Source organism: Bombus huntii, chromosome 8, assembly GCF_024542735.1.
Source record: "Bombus huntii isolate Logan2020A chromosome 8, iyBomHunt1.1, whole genome shotgun sequence".
NCBI lineage: Eukaryota > Metazoa > Arthropoda > Insecta > Hymenoptera > Apidae > Bombus > Bombus huntii.
The window spans coordinates 3,500,196-3,516,083 of NC_066245.1; the positions used below are offsets into that span (position 1 = coordinate 3,500,196).

Consider the following 15,888-nt stretch of genomic DNA (forward strand, 5'->3'; position numbering starts at 1 on the left):
TTCTCATAGCGGATCGATCGATATATTCGCTGCTATTGAAATGTAACTATTACCGTTGCTTTAAAAGCCGCGTTACCTTCTCGTCGTAGATAGCTTCTTCGATAGATTTCTTTTCCCGATTCGCGCGCGTTTTCGCACGCTATTTACGGAGCATCGTAAGTGCATATCAATGTCTTTCTTGCTTCTTTTGTGTAGTTTGATCCATCTGTTGATGATAATAACGATAACAATGATAACAATAATAGTAACAGATAAGACGACGCAACGTACGCGTCAATAGCAGCGAACGTGTTAAAGAGGAGTCTTGGAATTTTTCGTGATCCTATTTTCGGTGTAGACGTTCCGAACGTTTACCGTTCCTTTGACCGTGGAATTGCAATGGATCGGCATTGATCGCCGATCGAACGCATGCGTATCGAATATACGCGCTTGTTCGAACATAGAAAAGAAAATGTTCTCTCTTCATCCCTGTCGCGCAACAGAATTCTAGTTGTTCGTGTTTGGAACTTTAATTTCGCTGTGTTCGCACTGGGACCGGGTACGATCGATTCTTTCTTGCAATGCCGCTACGTTGACGAAACTTTTATCGCTTTCGACGATACTGTTTGACCGAAAAACGTTTGAAATTCCTCACGAAGGCTCGAAGAGCTAGCTTCCACGGGATCACGACTATTGTACGTACCAGATATTTCGTTTCGTTCGTTGTTCGGTCATCGTTACAGCAACTGCGTAAGTGCAGTCTTATTGTTATAGAAAAGGTATGTTCGCATACCGTTCTCAGCCTTGTAAGCCAAGAAAGAGTTTCAAGGTATCTCTGTAGTTATATAGACAGAAGTTCTCGAAACGGCATCCAATTGCAATAAACAGGGTTAAATCTCTCCCGAAACGGAATTATTCTCTATCGATCTTCATTCCTTGTTATACTCGTTCGGCTGATCGTTGAAGGTAACGGGAAAGAAAGTAATTATTCAGGAAAGTTCAGCGAATCCTTGTTATTTATTTATTCAGTGTACCACTTAAACAGACATAAGGCGACTAAAAACTTCTTCGTAAGCTTCGTGCCTATTTATGTCGTACGGCGACGCGAGGTATTCGAATTTGTAAGAATACATTATGCGTGTCATACGAAACTTCTTGAAATTTCGTTGACGCTACGACGAGACGCGACTATCGCGATTGCATTGGAAAAAATTTGCAACTAGACGTTTACTGTAAACGTACGCCTGGTAAGAAATGAACGTAGAGGATGCGCGAGTAGTTGTTTTAAACGCGTAATTAATGCACTAATGGGCAATTTAAAGACGCAAGAACGTATAGTGTTTCATTTTGTTCTTCCGTACGTGCCCTTTACTCCGACCCAGTTGGTTTTAGCGGGAAAATAAGCCCCGTAGTTCATTCTCTGGAAACACCGATCGCAAAGCTTCGATACAGCTTTCGATAATTTGAACGTCGAATGTAAACGCCAGGCGAATTCGCTATCTAGGTCTACACGATCGAATCCCTGATAAGCATTGACTCGTTTATTGACCGATTCGATTCGATCAAGATCCCTCTGATGTACGATGACCCCGATATCGTTGTTCGCATTCAACTTGCTCCGTTACTGGTCGTTGAATAAATTGCAACGTGACAGTTCAATCTTCGTTATGGAATTAGCTCTTACATCACCGACAGCTTCTGGAACTTTCCTTCAATTGCCAAATTAATAAACGAGAGAGTAGAAACGCGAAAGTTACCAATACTTTGATCTACACGCACGTATACACGTAGTACTGACACGTGTATATCTTTCACGCGTTAACTGTTAACTTTATATACTTTGTCCTGAGAGCCGCTAGAGATCGAAATACGTCACAGCCTAAAATTTCATTTTCGCAACATATCACATAGTATTTGCGCGTGTACAATATGTTCAAGTATATTACATCGTATGCTTTCTTCTGATGATGAAATTATCCAAAATACGTCGTTAACGGGTTTTTGATCCATGAAATTTACTTCATTCGTCGCCCAAAATTTCGTAAGAAACGTTGGATCACCGCTGCGACCAAACCGCGCAAAGAATATTTTACAATCGACTAAATAACAGTTTCGCGTTAGTAAATTCACCTCGCGTTATTTGTATCGATAACGTAATCAGTGTGAACGAGGCTTCAACTGTCGAGTTACCGTTCCATGCGATCGTGGTCGTAGCTATCGAACAGAGATTCGAGTAGAAAGCGCCAAGTCCGTAAAGGCTCGCGCACCATCTGCGACGCGACAAAGTGACAGCAGGAAGCGAGTATCATTCGGTAAACGACGACTAGAGTGCATGCCATTTATAATGTAACTCAATTTCGCGAGGCTCGCGCGATCGATGGCCAAGCACGTAGAGCGAAACGACTTGCAAAATAATACAACACAACGACCTTGCCCTTCGTCGTGCCACTCAGTTCCTTCCAATTTGCTCGACGAAACGTACGACTTCCTTTTTCCAAGGAGACGTTAGTCCAGTCTAGCCAAACGAGTCGTCGCTGATTTATTAACAGTCGATCGCGACCTTTGATCGGGATCGGCGAACGTTCCTTTCCCGTTGCCCCGGATATTACACTTTAATCTCGTAGCGCGCTGGTATTTTCCTGTATCGTGTAATTACTAAATTAGTAATCTTTCCTGTGCCGCGTCTGATTCATCGGATACGACGATGTTCGATATACCGGATCAATGATAGCTTGTTTATTTTTCTCGCGTGCGAATAACAATACCTCTTCTTCGTCGTTCCCGTTTACTCACTTTCTCACGGTTTTCAACGTCCTGCGAGACGTAGTCGAACAAACTAGCTAGCATAAATTTCCCATCTTACGGAGCGAGTTGCTCGCATGTTAAATTACAAAGATACTTAAAACGGTGACTAAAATGGTAAACATTCGCACATGGCGTTTCGAAACGATCAGAATATTCTTGACAGACGTTTGGTCTAGCGACGAAATTTAAAATTACGATTCGGCCCAATCGCGACGAACACCTTGTGCGTATATATGCGATATGTGATAACATTCGTAAAAACGTATAGTCGATGCTGGGTACAACGTATCGTTTCGTTATCACCCGCGCTTACGGTTATGTATTCGATAGATGGCGAAGCGATTCGCGACAGGTGTCCTGTTTCCTCGATTTCACCCACGATACGCCGGCATATTAAACTCACGTGCATGGACAATTCGTTTTCCTTTCTCGCAGCGAGAACGGTAAAAGGATTGCGTCAGCTGGAACAGGAAGGCTTTAAACTGTGAAAAATATAATGGAAGATCGTTCAAGTACGTAGATGCAAAGTTCGAAGGCGTTCGGACCGAGAGTGTAGGCGAAAGACAGAAATGCGCTATTCGCCGGCATTGAAAGGAAGCTAACGGGGCTGACAAGCGTTTTCGAGGAGCGCGAAGAAAAGGAGGTCGAGGGAAAATTGCAGAGCGCGTGTACCCGCGCGGTTCCCCGGGGGAGCTTGTCGTCCTGCTCGTAGCAAAATCGAACGATCGGTGTACGCGTTCCGTTATTTCGATCGTGGTGCGCGGTTCGGATCGATACGCGTAATTAGCTGGTATTACGATCGTCGATTAACACAAAGCAAAGTGCTCGTACACCGGAGATACTCGTCGTGTCGTTGCCGCGGCTCGTTCGCGCTTGTTTCGTCATTCGCGTTCGTTTGCCGGTCTAAAGGTCGCCGATTCCTTTTCAGAAATATAACCGAGAATTGGCAGAAGAGCACGGCCAAACATATCGTCCCTTCGTCGTTCTAAACCAAATTCGTTGAAACTAATTTCGTTGTTAAAAATAGAGCTCGAGGTTGGAGGATCGATGCAGCGGCGTTTCGACGATTTGGCTTGTTTCGCGAGCAGAGAACGCGACGAATCTAACAGCCTCGCAACGGTCTAGAAACTTCGTCGGCGATCGATTCGATCGGCGATAACCCACGTTTAATTGACGTCCACGCGCAAACGGGTTTACGTAGTTGGTCGAGATAAAAAAAAAAATTACGCAGGATGCGAACGCACGAGAACGCGCGGGTCGATCGAGAATCTGTTTCTTCCGCAGCAACGCGTTTCTTACGACCTTTACCTACTTAATAAGCGGTTACACGCACGCGCTCGCTGACCTTCTTTAGCCTGCCGTTTAATTTCGTTCGCTGACGAGATCGACAGTCAACCAGCCCGGCCAGCCAACCAGCCAGCTCTCCACGCGGTAGTCAGCAATGTCAAGAACGAACCTTCGCCACGAATTCCAGCTGTCGATTAATGCGCTTTGACTGGTACGAGGCTATGTCGGTCGCGAGCACTCGAACGTCGTTACTGCGTTCTCCCGCGAGATAACGTCACGCGATTCCAAGTCCGCGTTCCGCTCGAACTATCCTACGGATTTCTGTGTCGAGTCGCTTTCGATAATTGCACGAGGCGAAGGAGCTTCGTAACACAGTTACGGAACTCGAACCTAGCGTGTATATAATGTAAGATATAACGAAGTCGTGGTTATACCTGGAAACAGAAATGGTACATAGTACAAGCAGATGCTCGAGTACGTTTCAGGCCATCTATTTAGGACACCAATTTGTTACATTTATTAGGAAACGCGCGTTTTACTTATTTTACGTTCGAAAGCGTATACGCGTGTATGATAAAAGCAGCGAATTCGTATTAGCAAAGCTACTTTGCACGTTTCAACTAACGTTGTAAAATTCTTTTGCTTTCCTATCGAAGTTGTTAGTGCGACGCAAGGATGTTTGTTTAAGTGGACATAAAATTGCAGAACTATGAAAGAGATATCTATAACGTGTAACTTATGACTGGTCAATTTAGCACGGTTACTGGTTTATAAATTATTACGAAGGAAGGCTCGGATATCCTAATAGCTATGACCGACTGTGTACGTCTTATCGGTACGATTGTCACAAGGTATACGTGACGCGGAAAATGGACGTGTATCGTGCAGGCGTAATCGACTTAATCTAGTACAGTTAGCAAAGTTGCTGTACAAATGTCAAATTCGTTTCGGTAATTTTTTAAAAGCATGACGTCATCGGACGGTTCGCATGAAATCGCAAGATCGATATCTGCTGCTTGCCACATTGTCGTGCAACGCAGCGCGCAACGCTGTTCCTTAAAACACGTGCATTCGAAAGAATGATTTTCCAATTTTGAAGCTGATATATGAACATCAGGTCACCCTTGACGTAATTGTACCGTGTCCTTGAGAGTCAGATGAAGCAAAATCCATTCTTTCTAAATGAAACACGTATAAAAACATATGTATCCAAGATTAACTTGTAAAACTTGTGGAACTTTTAATGGTGTTTATTTTTACTATCGCGAATATGATTTCTAATTGTTAAACGAAACACATCGTTAGATCAAATATATTACTCCGGCTATTTCTGGACGCTGTTTCATGGGTACTTTTCTAGGATCGAGGCAACTTGTAATTTGCAAAATTTAGGTACGAAAACGCCTACGTTTAAATGCCTTGATTCGAACGAAACGCGTCTAATACGTATAATGGATATATTCGAACAGCTTCGCGAAGCTGTGTATTATACGTCAGTGATACGTATCAATGCCAATGCGTGGATAATCGAATATCGCTGAAGCGGTAAGTGGGAGGCAGCCTTTATTCTCAGCAGCTGCGAAACGATCCAACAGGATGGTAGACACAAGGATGTCGTTCATACGGCTCGTATCCGTCGAAGACGCCGAGAAGTAGAATAAAACAGCGATGGAAGGCGTAGCAATAAAACCGGTTGCCATATGCCTCAAGCTATTTTCCTCGTTCCTTTCCTGGATGCGAGCAACGAGAGGACGCGACATTCTCCGTGACAATGAAACCCATCGACGTTTCTGCGTTCGTAGCTTTTTCCGCCGGAACGCGTAACATAAAAGCGGCTCGCGAGAGTATTCGCACAGTTACAGAATTTTTTTTATTTAAAATAGCTCGCGAAAGTGTTCGATCGCCTGTACGAACCTTTTGCCAATGTACAACGCGATAAACAGTTTCAAATTTGATTAGCACCGTCGTAAGACCCGACCGACGCGATCATATCGGTGAAGTTTCGTCTACGTTTCGTTGCGTGCAAACCGGTGGATTGTCGCGAAAAGGGTGTCAATCGTTAGAAAGCATCAACAGAGAAATCTGACGATGTTATTCGGTGACTTTGCGCGGACGCTACTGGAAATTTGAAAATATCGCCATTCCGGCGAACTTGTCGAAAAGCTTCTCTTTCTCTCCGAATTCTCTCCGATTGCGGTCGCTTTGAAATATCTTGTAGAGCTCGACTTCAATCATTTTTTCTTGCACGTATAACCGACGGCCTTAGTTTTCGAGTTATATGCCAAAATATCCCGTCGCTCGGCCTTCGTTTTCAAGCTGGATCGGCTTAGTGGTAGTAGTAATATATGGTACGGGTTAATTTTGCCGCCGTGCGGCGGCCGGCCAGCATTGTTTATATTAAATTGTGCCGATAAGGGGATTCGCAGGGCCGGCCGCCTCGCGTCATTAATATTACTATCACTCCAACCTAGCCTGAGAACTAAAGCTAAAACAAGGCTGCGTCTGGATGTTTTTCCGTACAGCTCGAAAACTAAGACCAACCGCTGGTTATATGTAGAGAAAGAAAGTTGCTAAAAATATCGAGCTTTACAATATATTTTAGTAATCGTCGAAGTCGAGCTTTTCGAACAAGTTCACGAAAATGTTGAATTTTTTCCAAATTCCAAAATCCGGGTTCCTCGCGAGACCACCGGTGTCCTTACGTTTCTCTTTCGATGCTCTAACGATACCCTCTAATGACGCTGTTTTCACGAAGCCCCATCACCTTGCGCATAATGAAACGCGAAACGTAGCCAACGTTCGAAGGAAACTTGGAAATGTACGTAAAAGCTAGAAAATATTTAGCGCAAATATTTTCTTGAGATCGTTCGAAGGACGAAGGTGTCGTGACGGGCAATTCGCGATGTCGCAGACAATTTAGGTTTTCTTTTCCCATGGTGTATCGTGGCGTCAAACGGTCACTGATGTCATCGATTGCGTCATTTAATGCATGGAATATCGGTATCGTATCACAGTTACGTGCCCGCGTCACGCACCCACCGAGCCTCGTGTTTCGTTACGCGCAACAGCTCCAACAAATTAACCGATCGAACGAAGAATTTCGAGAGAATTTCGGTGGCCTAAATATTTTTCTTAATTCAGAACCACGAGGCAACTGTTACGAGAGATTCCTTCTTCCGCTGAAAGAATTCACGAACCGCTTGATAAGTAGGACAAATTTGTCGAAAAATATTTTAGTGAAACTTACAGCGCTAGAACACGCTTGCAAATATCCATCGATGACTTTGAAATTATTATTGACGATTCTTACCTTTGCATAATGCATGAGGTGACAAAACAAAAAGAGAAAAAAAAATGCAAAAACAACTAACCTTCTATTTAACTACAAGAAAATGCCGTGCTGACCTTCTTACCCCTGTTAGATAACGCGATCGACCGATAGGAATAAACGAATCCTTTGAAATATCTCTATCGGAAGATTGAAATGTTTGTTCGCGCGTTATGTTGGAAATTATGTTAAATTGTTGGCGAAGAGAGGCACGTTACATACGCGCTGGTACTTGTTACAGACCCAATTACTATAGAAAGGAAAAGTAAAATTGTTGTATTATCTAACCGCACGTTATCTATAATGAAGACGTGTTGCATAAAAGAATTTCTAAGGCTACTCAGTTGCTGCCGTCATCGCGACCGATTTATCAACACTCTGTTATCGTAAAAAATTCAAATAGGTCGGGCTTCTTGTCGTGGGTAGAAATACGTAGTTAATAACATAAGCACGATATTTATTTTGGACAAATCGAACTGCAATGATTTTATTCTTTACAATCGTCATACGTATACCAGTATATATTAAAATCCGAGTAAATTGATTTTCAAATGTCAGTGTGCGATAATAAAACTGTCGTCCAACCGTTTCCAAACCTTTGTGCGAGATTTCTTGCTCGACAAACTCTCTATCTTCGGATCCTTTAATTTCAGGAATTAAATTACGAATTACGAATTGACCCGTTTAGAGTGAACATCGCGTTAATGCAATAACGTTTCGCTTGTGATTTTCTTTTACATAATCGGCTCGTATTAACTCGAACTCTGTTGAATTCACGTTACGATTACGTGATGGTGTTCCAAAAACCTGCTTAGTATGATCTTCGTTGCCATTTCTTCTTTCTTCGCCGAGACGGTGTAATTTCACGAAATTTACAGAAATTCAAGCATCTGCGATGTCGACGTGGATAATTTATTTAATTGTTGTAAATCTGCCAAATCTTCTTGTCCCGGAAGAAGGCGGTCTTATAAAAAGTGGCTTTGAAAAAATTATGACTCACGTGGAGAGAGGAAATAAAAGGAAAAGAATCGCGTGCGTTAAGTTCGCTTTCATCTGGCGACGAATCAAGTTTTTAACGGTTAAACCGGTGTCGTTCTCCGTAATAGTAATCGAAACTCGTAAGGATGGAATTTACATTTTCTTCGTTCTCGCGGACGTTAGATCCGCCTATCTAGTTCCGCAAGTATTAGGTTGTCCGAAAGGTGTCTTCCTCTTACAGACACGTCTTTTACAACGATGCATCTTTATATAAACATGAAATCTAATCTATCGAACGTTGTGATCTTTATTTTGATAGAATAAAATGGATCATAGGTAATTCGATAAAATAATATAAAACGAAAGATATTGCGCATCCATTATTTCCTTATAAAACGAAAGAAACTTTTCGGACGACCTAATATACCGACCAGTGTCATTATTTTCGGTTCAAGGATGACAATTTCACGAAGGATGACAGTTCGCGAAGAGATCTCTTTTTAAAACGCTCGCTTTTGATATTTAAAGTAGAATTCTCTTATTTTGTCGCTTATAATGTTGCCGCCAATTATCCATCTTTAGAAAACGCGCTACAAAACGAGTCTAATATCCCACGTGCCAGCCAAGTTTCTTCTTAGCGAATATGTACGCTGTTCACAAGTACAATACAGATATTCGTAGCAGAATTGAATTCTGGCCAAAGATCTGTACGCAGGCTAACGACGAATTAACAGTAATTACATCTTGCACTTGTTATCTTTTTATGAAATAAGCAGATTTTAAAATTTAAATTACCTGCTACAAAACATAATAGATACTAATATATTTCATTACCTATATATGTCGGATTAAGGTTGGAATTTTGGGCGTTCGATGAATCTTCGCTCAAATTTACCATCGCGGATATAGCTGATATTTATCGGTACAAATGTGGTCACTAGCGGCGATCGGATGGTCGAGATGTTGATGACAACGAATTCAGGTTCGATAACGAATCCACGGTCAACGGGATGACGAATGCGATGTGATACACGTATGACTCCACGTGCAAGTAAAACTTATCTGCATGAACTCACACGCAGTCCAAGTGGAACTGCCCTTGTACAGGGTGGTTGGCAACTGGTGGTACAAGCGAAAAGGGGGCTGATTCTACGTGAAAAAACAAGTCGAAAATATAGAACAAAAATTTTTCGTTTGAGGCTTTGTTTTCGAGAAAATCTACTTTGAATTTTCGCTCGGTACGCGTGCACTTTATCGCGTCTCGTTATAACGGATCTCACTGTAGATCGTTGTCTCGATGGAAAAATTAAAAAACAAAAATTTTTATTCTATATCTTCGACTTTTTTTTTCGCGTAGAATCATCCCCTTTCCTCTTGTACCACCAGTTACCAACCACCCTGTATATTCCTCTGCCCACCTCTCGGCTCAATCTTTGTTTTTAAGGAGAGCCATATGATCATTCCATACCTCTGTCAGGTACACGTCCCTCCCGTGACCGTGGCTACGTTCAGTGACCCGCTATGTCACTTCGAGCCCAAGCCCATCGTCATAAAGTCGGATTAGAACATTAAAACTATTTCGTATTTTGATTACTTAAGTATAGCTATAGTAAAAGTCTGGACTAGATTTGGGTTTTTTTCCAACATTCCAAAAGGGAAGTTCGGATGTCCTTTCATCTCCGACATATATATATATACATTCGCTATTTAAATATCATCGCTGGTGTTAAGGTTGGAAGCGTTCCTATCAGATTTTGCATTCGAGCGAGAAAACGTTTTAACTCTGGTCGCTCTCGTTACTTTTAATAAAGTGATATATGTATTTCTTGGACAGTCGTATGGTTGGTTGAAACGTCTCGAAGTAGGTATACAATAAATAGTCCCAATTAAGTTACGAAAGGTTACACAGATCAACGATTCTTATACGACGAGACAAAAATCGTGTAACGGTGACCCCTTAAGTGGAGTCTAGGTCAGATTTGATAGTTCGCAGTGTATGGCGTTGGCAACGAAAAAATGTAATATCCCGTTTGAAAAGTTGAAAACGACCTTGAAGTGGCTTCTCTATGCCGCTACCCACGTTCCAAATTATTCCACGATTATTCAACGATCGTTCTAAGATTATTCCATAATTATTCCAAATTATTTCATCGTCGAAGTGCGTACTAATTACTTTCCGATAGAAATCTCACGCCGCTCTATGAATAATTTCCGATACGAGAAATTCAATATCCAAACCATTATAATTCGATGGTATTAGTTTGTAGAAACGATTGGCCTTGTCACGTAATCAGCCTAAACGGTTGTTATATGAATGAAAAAACACGATGGTTCTCCCCACGTTTTATGAAAAAGTACAGAAGGTGTATCGTGTAAGTTGGGAACGTTCGAACAACATCAGTTTCGTATTATACGTACAATTAACCTTAAATTAGCTACATCGAAGAGAAGATGGAAAAATAAATCGAGCAGAGCATTGATTTGTACATATTCGAATTTATTTTTCCTTCTATTCAATCAACGATTGGTAACTCGAGCGAGTAAAACGAAGTTCGACCTTTCTCTGATTTGGGTTTCTCCTTGAGCTCTTCCCTTCGACCGTTTGCGCTATCAATGAGCGAACATCTTGTGACTGGAAGCGTTGAACGGTGACGACAATTAATTAAGAATAATCGACGTCTGGCCGTTGACAATCCGGTTAATGTTAGATACATAGCAGCAATCATCGTCGATCGCGAAAATTGTTACGTTCATCTGTTCATTGAGTAGCGTAATTACGCTACGAAAGAAACAGGATCTCGCGCGTGATTATGAAACAGCTGATACGTATCTTCGATAGGTAATTACCGCCTTTACGAAGTACGTAACTGATTCTTAGCGACGTTCGTAAGTCGACAATTCGTAAGACGGGAGTCTGCCTTAGAGATAACGTTATGAGCGAGAGTTCTATAAGAAAGAGTATACATATAACGCGTAAAATGAATATATACAGATAATAAATAGAGATAAGAGAAGACTTTACCGACCAAAGATTTACGTATTTAAAAATAAGAAAAATTTTAAATTGGGGAAGATTCTTTGAAGAAAGGAAGCAAAGTTATCTCCTTTCTTCGTCGCTCGGTGGATCGTTGGTAGCCGTGTCGAGGTAATAGGAGATAATATTTTACATATATCAGGAAACATCGTGTTTTTTCGAGAAAAGACCCCTAGTCTGCTTGGACGCGCGCAATTTAAGATAAAATTTCCGGTCTATAAAATCCGTAAAGTGAGAATTATATAGCTGCACGTGAAATTCCCTTTCATAAATGTCACTTCCCTCGTTGATTCGTCAGAGAATCGTTTCTGGAGAACACGTTTCACGATTGCAGCGAAGACGACAGGTATGCAAAGGTGGCGTGGAAAGACGTGAAGGTCGGTGACCTGGTTCACCTCTCGAATAACGAACTCGTACCAGCCGATGTTCTACTCCTGCGAAGCAGCGATCCTCAGGGCGTAGCGTACCTCGATACGTGCAATCTCGACGGTGAGACTAATCTGAAGGAACGACAAGTTGTCAGAGGATTCGTGGATCTGCAGGACACCTTTCAACCGGCCAAGTTTCGATCCGTGATCGAGGTCGATCAACCGAGCACTAGGATATATCGGTGAGCTATCTCTCGGCGTTCGTTTCGAGGGCAAGTTAACAAAGGACATTGTAGTTTGAGATTGGCAAAAGTTCAACATGAAAATTGCAGGTTTCACGGTGCCGTGGTTCACCCGAACGGTGGTAGAGTACCTGTTTCTACGGAAAATCTTTTACTCAGGCAATGTTTATTGAAAAATACCGACTTCGTCGAAGGCATAGTGATATACGCTGGTCACGAGACGAAAGCGATGCTTAACAACGGCGGCCCTAGATATAAGGTAACGATCCTTGTGATGTATCTAGATATCTAATTATAGATCGTTAAAAGATACGAAAAAAGAGAAAAAGAATGTTTGGAGGGAAACTGATTCGTTGATCACGGTCGCGTAACAGAACGTAAATCGAGAGAGGGCGTTCTTTTTTCAGCGTTCACGATTGGAGAAGCGGATGAACAGCGACGTTATATGGTGTGTGGCGATTCTAGTGGTATTATGCGTGATAGGCGCCATCGGTTGCCGAGTTTGGCTTTCAAATTTTTCCGACCAAACGTCCGTCCCATTCATTCCGATCGTTCAAGACCCAAATTACGAGAGTATGTTAACATTCTGGACGTTTGTTATCATTCTGCAAGTAATGATACCATTGAGCCTTTACGTCACTATCGAAATGGCGAAAGTGGGCCAGGTTTATCACATCGGACACGATATTGCCCTTTATGACGCGGAGACGGGACGCTCGGCTGAATGTCGCGCGCTCAATATCACGGAGGAATTAGGTCAGGTAAGCAAACTGATCGAGCTTGTGCGCGGTCTCGATAAGACCGCATAAGAAGCAGATATTTATTCTGTTTTTTTTTTATTTCAACAGGTGCAGTACATATTCTCTGATAAAACTGGCACGCTCACGGAAAATAAAATGCTATTTAGGCGCTGCGTGGTGGGAGGACAGGATTATTCGCACGGCGGAGACAGTGAGAATTTGATACCTTCGTCGCGACTGAAGGAAGATCTTCTTATAGGTACATTTAGGCATCATCTGCAAGAATTCCTAATTGTATTAGCGATATGTAATACCGTTGTGGTCAATTCTCAACCACATTATGACACCATGAACTCCAGCGGAGTGATCGAAGAACCGCAGAAGAATGGCGAAGAACCTGGAAGGTTTGTATATATTTTTCTCTCTGTTAACTTAGACGTGTCTATCATCCGGAAGGATGACTGGACACTAGTGTGTGGAAAATATTGCTAAAAGAACTCAGGCATATCTAGGTTAATTACCTTGTTACAAATTATTTACCGTTTACCATTGCAGATACACAAGAATGATAGACAGAAGTTTAACTCCTTCGCCAATTATTCCTCTATCTGCGTTGTCTCATCCGACCAATAGTCTCGATGAAAATGTGTCATCGATTTCTTCGATAGTGGAAATAGAATCTGTGCTCCATAATTCTACTAAACTATCGAATAAATTGTCAAGGTCACTATTTACTTTGTACCTATCTTCTAGCGATATGGTTTTTTTGTATTCGGGTATTTAAAGTCATAAGTATTTGCAGGCCAAAGTTCCTCAACGTGACGTCAATACCGAGTTTAGGAATGGGATTGTTAAGTAGAAAATTGTCTCCAAACGGGCAACACAAGAGACGCACTCCGCTGAGTCCCGTTATCGATGAGAGCGGGAAGAGTAGAGACGAATTGTTACCTGCGGCTGCAATTTACGAAGCGGAAAGTCCGGACGAGCTCGCTTTGGTGAATGCTGCGCGTGCTTATAACGTGAAACTTCTTAAACGAACGGCACGTAGCGCAATTGTTTCTTTGCCGGATAAATCCATTCTTACTTTTGAAATTCTTCATGTGAGTTCTTTATGAATGAATTCTTTTTTCTATTCTTCTATCGAGCGAAGCAAATCAAAACGGATCTAAAAGTAATTTGTCTACAATAAAACGTACTCGGGATTGTAGGTTTTGCCATTTGACTCCAACAGAAAGTGTATGTCTATTTTGGTACGGCACCCTATCACTAACGAGATAGTGCTGTATAGCAAGGGTGCTGATACAGCGATTCTATCGTCTCTGACTCCACAGGATGAAAATTCTATAACAACAATAAAAAATCGACAATATCTTCAATCGTACGCGCGGCAAGGTCTTCGAACTTTGGTAGTGGCTAAAAAATCTCTGACAGCGCAAGAATACGATAACTGGCGTCAAATGCATTCTGAGGCAGAACTCGCAATGGAAAATCGTGAAATGCGCATTAAAGATTCATACGCGAATCTAGAATGCCATTTGACTTTACTAGGTGCTACAGGAATTGAAGATAAACTTCAAGCTGGAGTACCTGAAACTATGGGTACTCTTATGGCAGCAGGGATCGTAGTTTGGGTTTTAACAGGTATTCTTTTCTGAATTTCAAGCAAATAAAACGACATTTCTCGATTTAGAATGTATCGTTAATGAATATATTATATTGAAAGGAGACAAACCAGAAACCGCAGTTAATATTGCGTACTCAGCACGTCTTTTTTCCCCTGCGATGCAATTACTGTGGTTGCAAGGAAGATCCAAGTCTGTTGCTGAAACCTTAATTCATGGGTATTTAGAATCTGCACGTAAAGAAAGTACAGTTCAGGGAATGGATAACATTAGGGGAATTACAATGTTTAATCGTGATGCGGCAGAAAATGATGCACATAGGATAGACAGTCCATGGCCGAAGCAGCGTGCGCTCATTGTTGACGGCAAAACTTTAACCGTTATTCTTGACCCACGGTCAGGATTAACTCGATTGTTTCTCGAGTTAACGAAAACGTGTTCCAGTGTATTGGCCTGTAGAGCCACGCCTCTTCAGAAGGTACAAGAAATCTAATTTTTGTTTTCATTCTCGATTTTATAATTTATTATTTGATGGACTTTCACGATACGTTACAGGCATATATCGTACGCATAGTGAAGGAACAATTAGGAATGAGGACTTTGGCAATTGGTGATGGTGCCAATGATGTTAGCATGATTCAAACCGCAGATGTAGGAGTTGGTATCTCCGGACAAGAAGGTACACAAGCTGTCATGGCTGCAGACTTTGCCATTTCACGATTCTCAATGCTTAGCAGACTTCTTTTGCTGCATGGTCATTGGTGTTACGACCGTTTGTCTAGAATGATCTTATATTTTTTTTACGAGAACGCTACTATCGTTTTCGTCCTGTTTTGGTATCAGGTATAGTTTCTATTTCTATACATTCTACTTCATTTTTAATACTCTAGTTTTAATACCCGTATAAAAATATCTTACTATTTTTGTAGCTATACTGCGGATTTACTGGAACAGTCATGATGGACCAAATTTATCTAATGCTCTACAATTTAATATTTACGTCTATGCCACCACTTGTATTAGGCATATATGATCGAGTGGCTTCTCCCGGTGTTTTATTGTCTAATCCTCATCTGTACAAAAGAGGACGCCTTGGACTCGTATACCAGACATATACATTTTGGATAACCATTGCTGATGCTTTGTATCAAAGTATCGTCATTTTTTTTGTTAATGAGGGTGTTAGTATAGTCTCAAAAAATGTGATATAGTATAAGTTAATACACCGACATGATGAAAAGGAAACTATTTTGTTTAGGTATACTATGATTCGACTGTTGATATTTGGGAGTTTGGAACAACTGTAATGACTTGTTCTGTTGTTATTATGTTGACCAATATTGCCATAGAAATTAGATCTTGGGTAAATAAAAATTTTATTATATATATTATATAACATGTAAACATCTAAGTATAGATTTAAATATTATATAATATGTTATATGATATACATTAGAAATGTATATTACACTGGATATTACATGCTATATGATGTGATTTCGTTT

General features: G+C 41.4%; 1 protein-coding gene across 4 annotated transcripts in view; it reads left to right on the plus strand.

The window, feature by feature from the left end:
- The window catches only part of LOC126868184 (phospholipid-transporting ATPase VB), a 28,471-nt gene that overhangs the window by 11,237 nt on the left and 1,346 nt on the right, over positions 1 to 15,888 (plus strand). For 3 of the 4 annotated variants that reach the window (XM_050623398.1, XM_050623399.1, XM_050623396.1), the window contains 11 exons: positions 11,746 to 12,021; positions 12,112 to 12,280; positions 12,429 to 12,782; positions 12,870 to 13,165; positions 13,317 to 13,484; positions 13,564 to 13,861; positions 13,970 to 14,402; positions 14,485 to 14,861; positions 14,939 to 15,226; positions 15,313 to 15,564; positions 15,642 to 15,746. In XM_050623398.1, coding sequence (XP_050479355.1) covers positions 11,746 to 12,021; positions 12,112 to 12,280; positions 12,429 to 12,782; positions 12,870 to 13,165; positions 13,317 to 13,484; positions 13,564 to 13,861; positions 13,970 to 14,402; positions 14,485 to 14,861; positions 14,939 to 15,226; positions 15,313 to 15,564; positions 15,642 to 15,746 — 3,016 coding nt within the window. The remainder of the gene's footprint in view (positions 1 to 11,745; positions 12,022 to 12,111; positions 12,281 to 12,428; positions 12,783 to 12,869; positions 13,166 to 13,316; positions 13,485 to 13,563; positions 13,862 to 13,969; positions 14,403 to 14,484; positions 14,862 to 14,938; positions 15,227 to 15,312; positions 15,565 to 15,641; positions 15,747 to 15,888) is intronic. The other variant, XR_007690543.1, reaches the window with a different exon arrangement.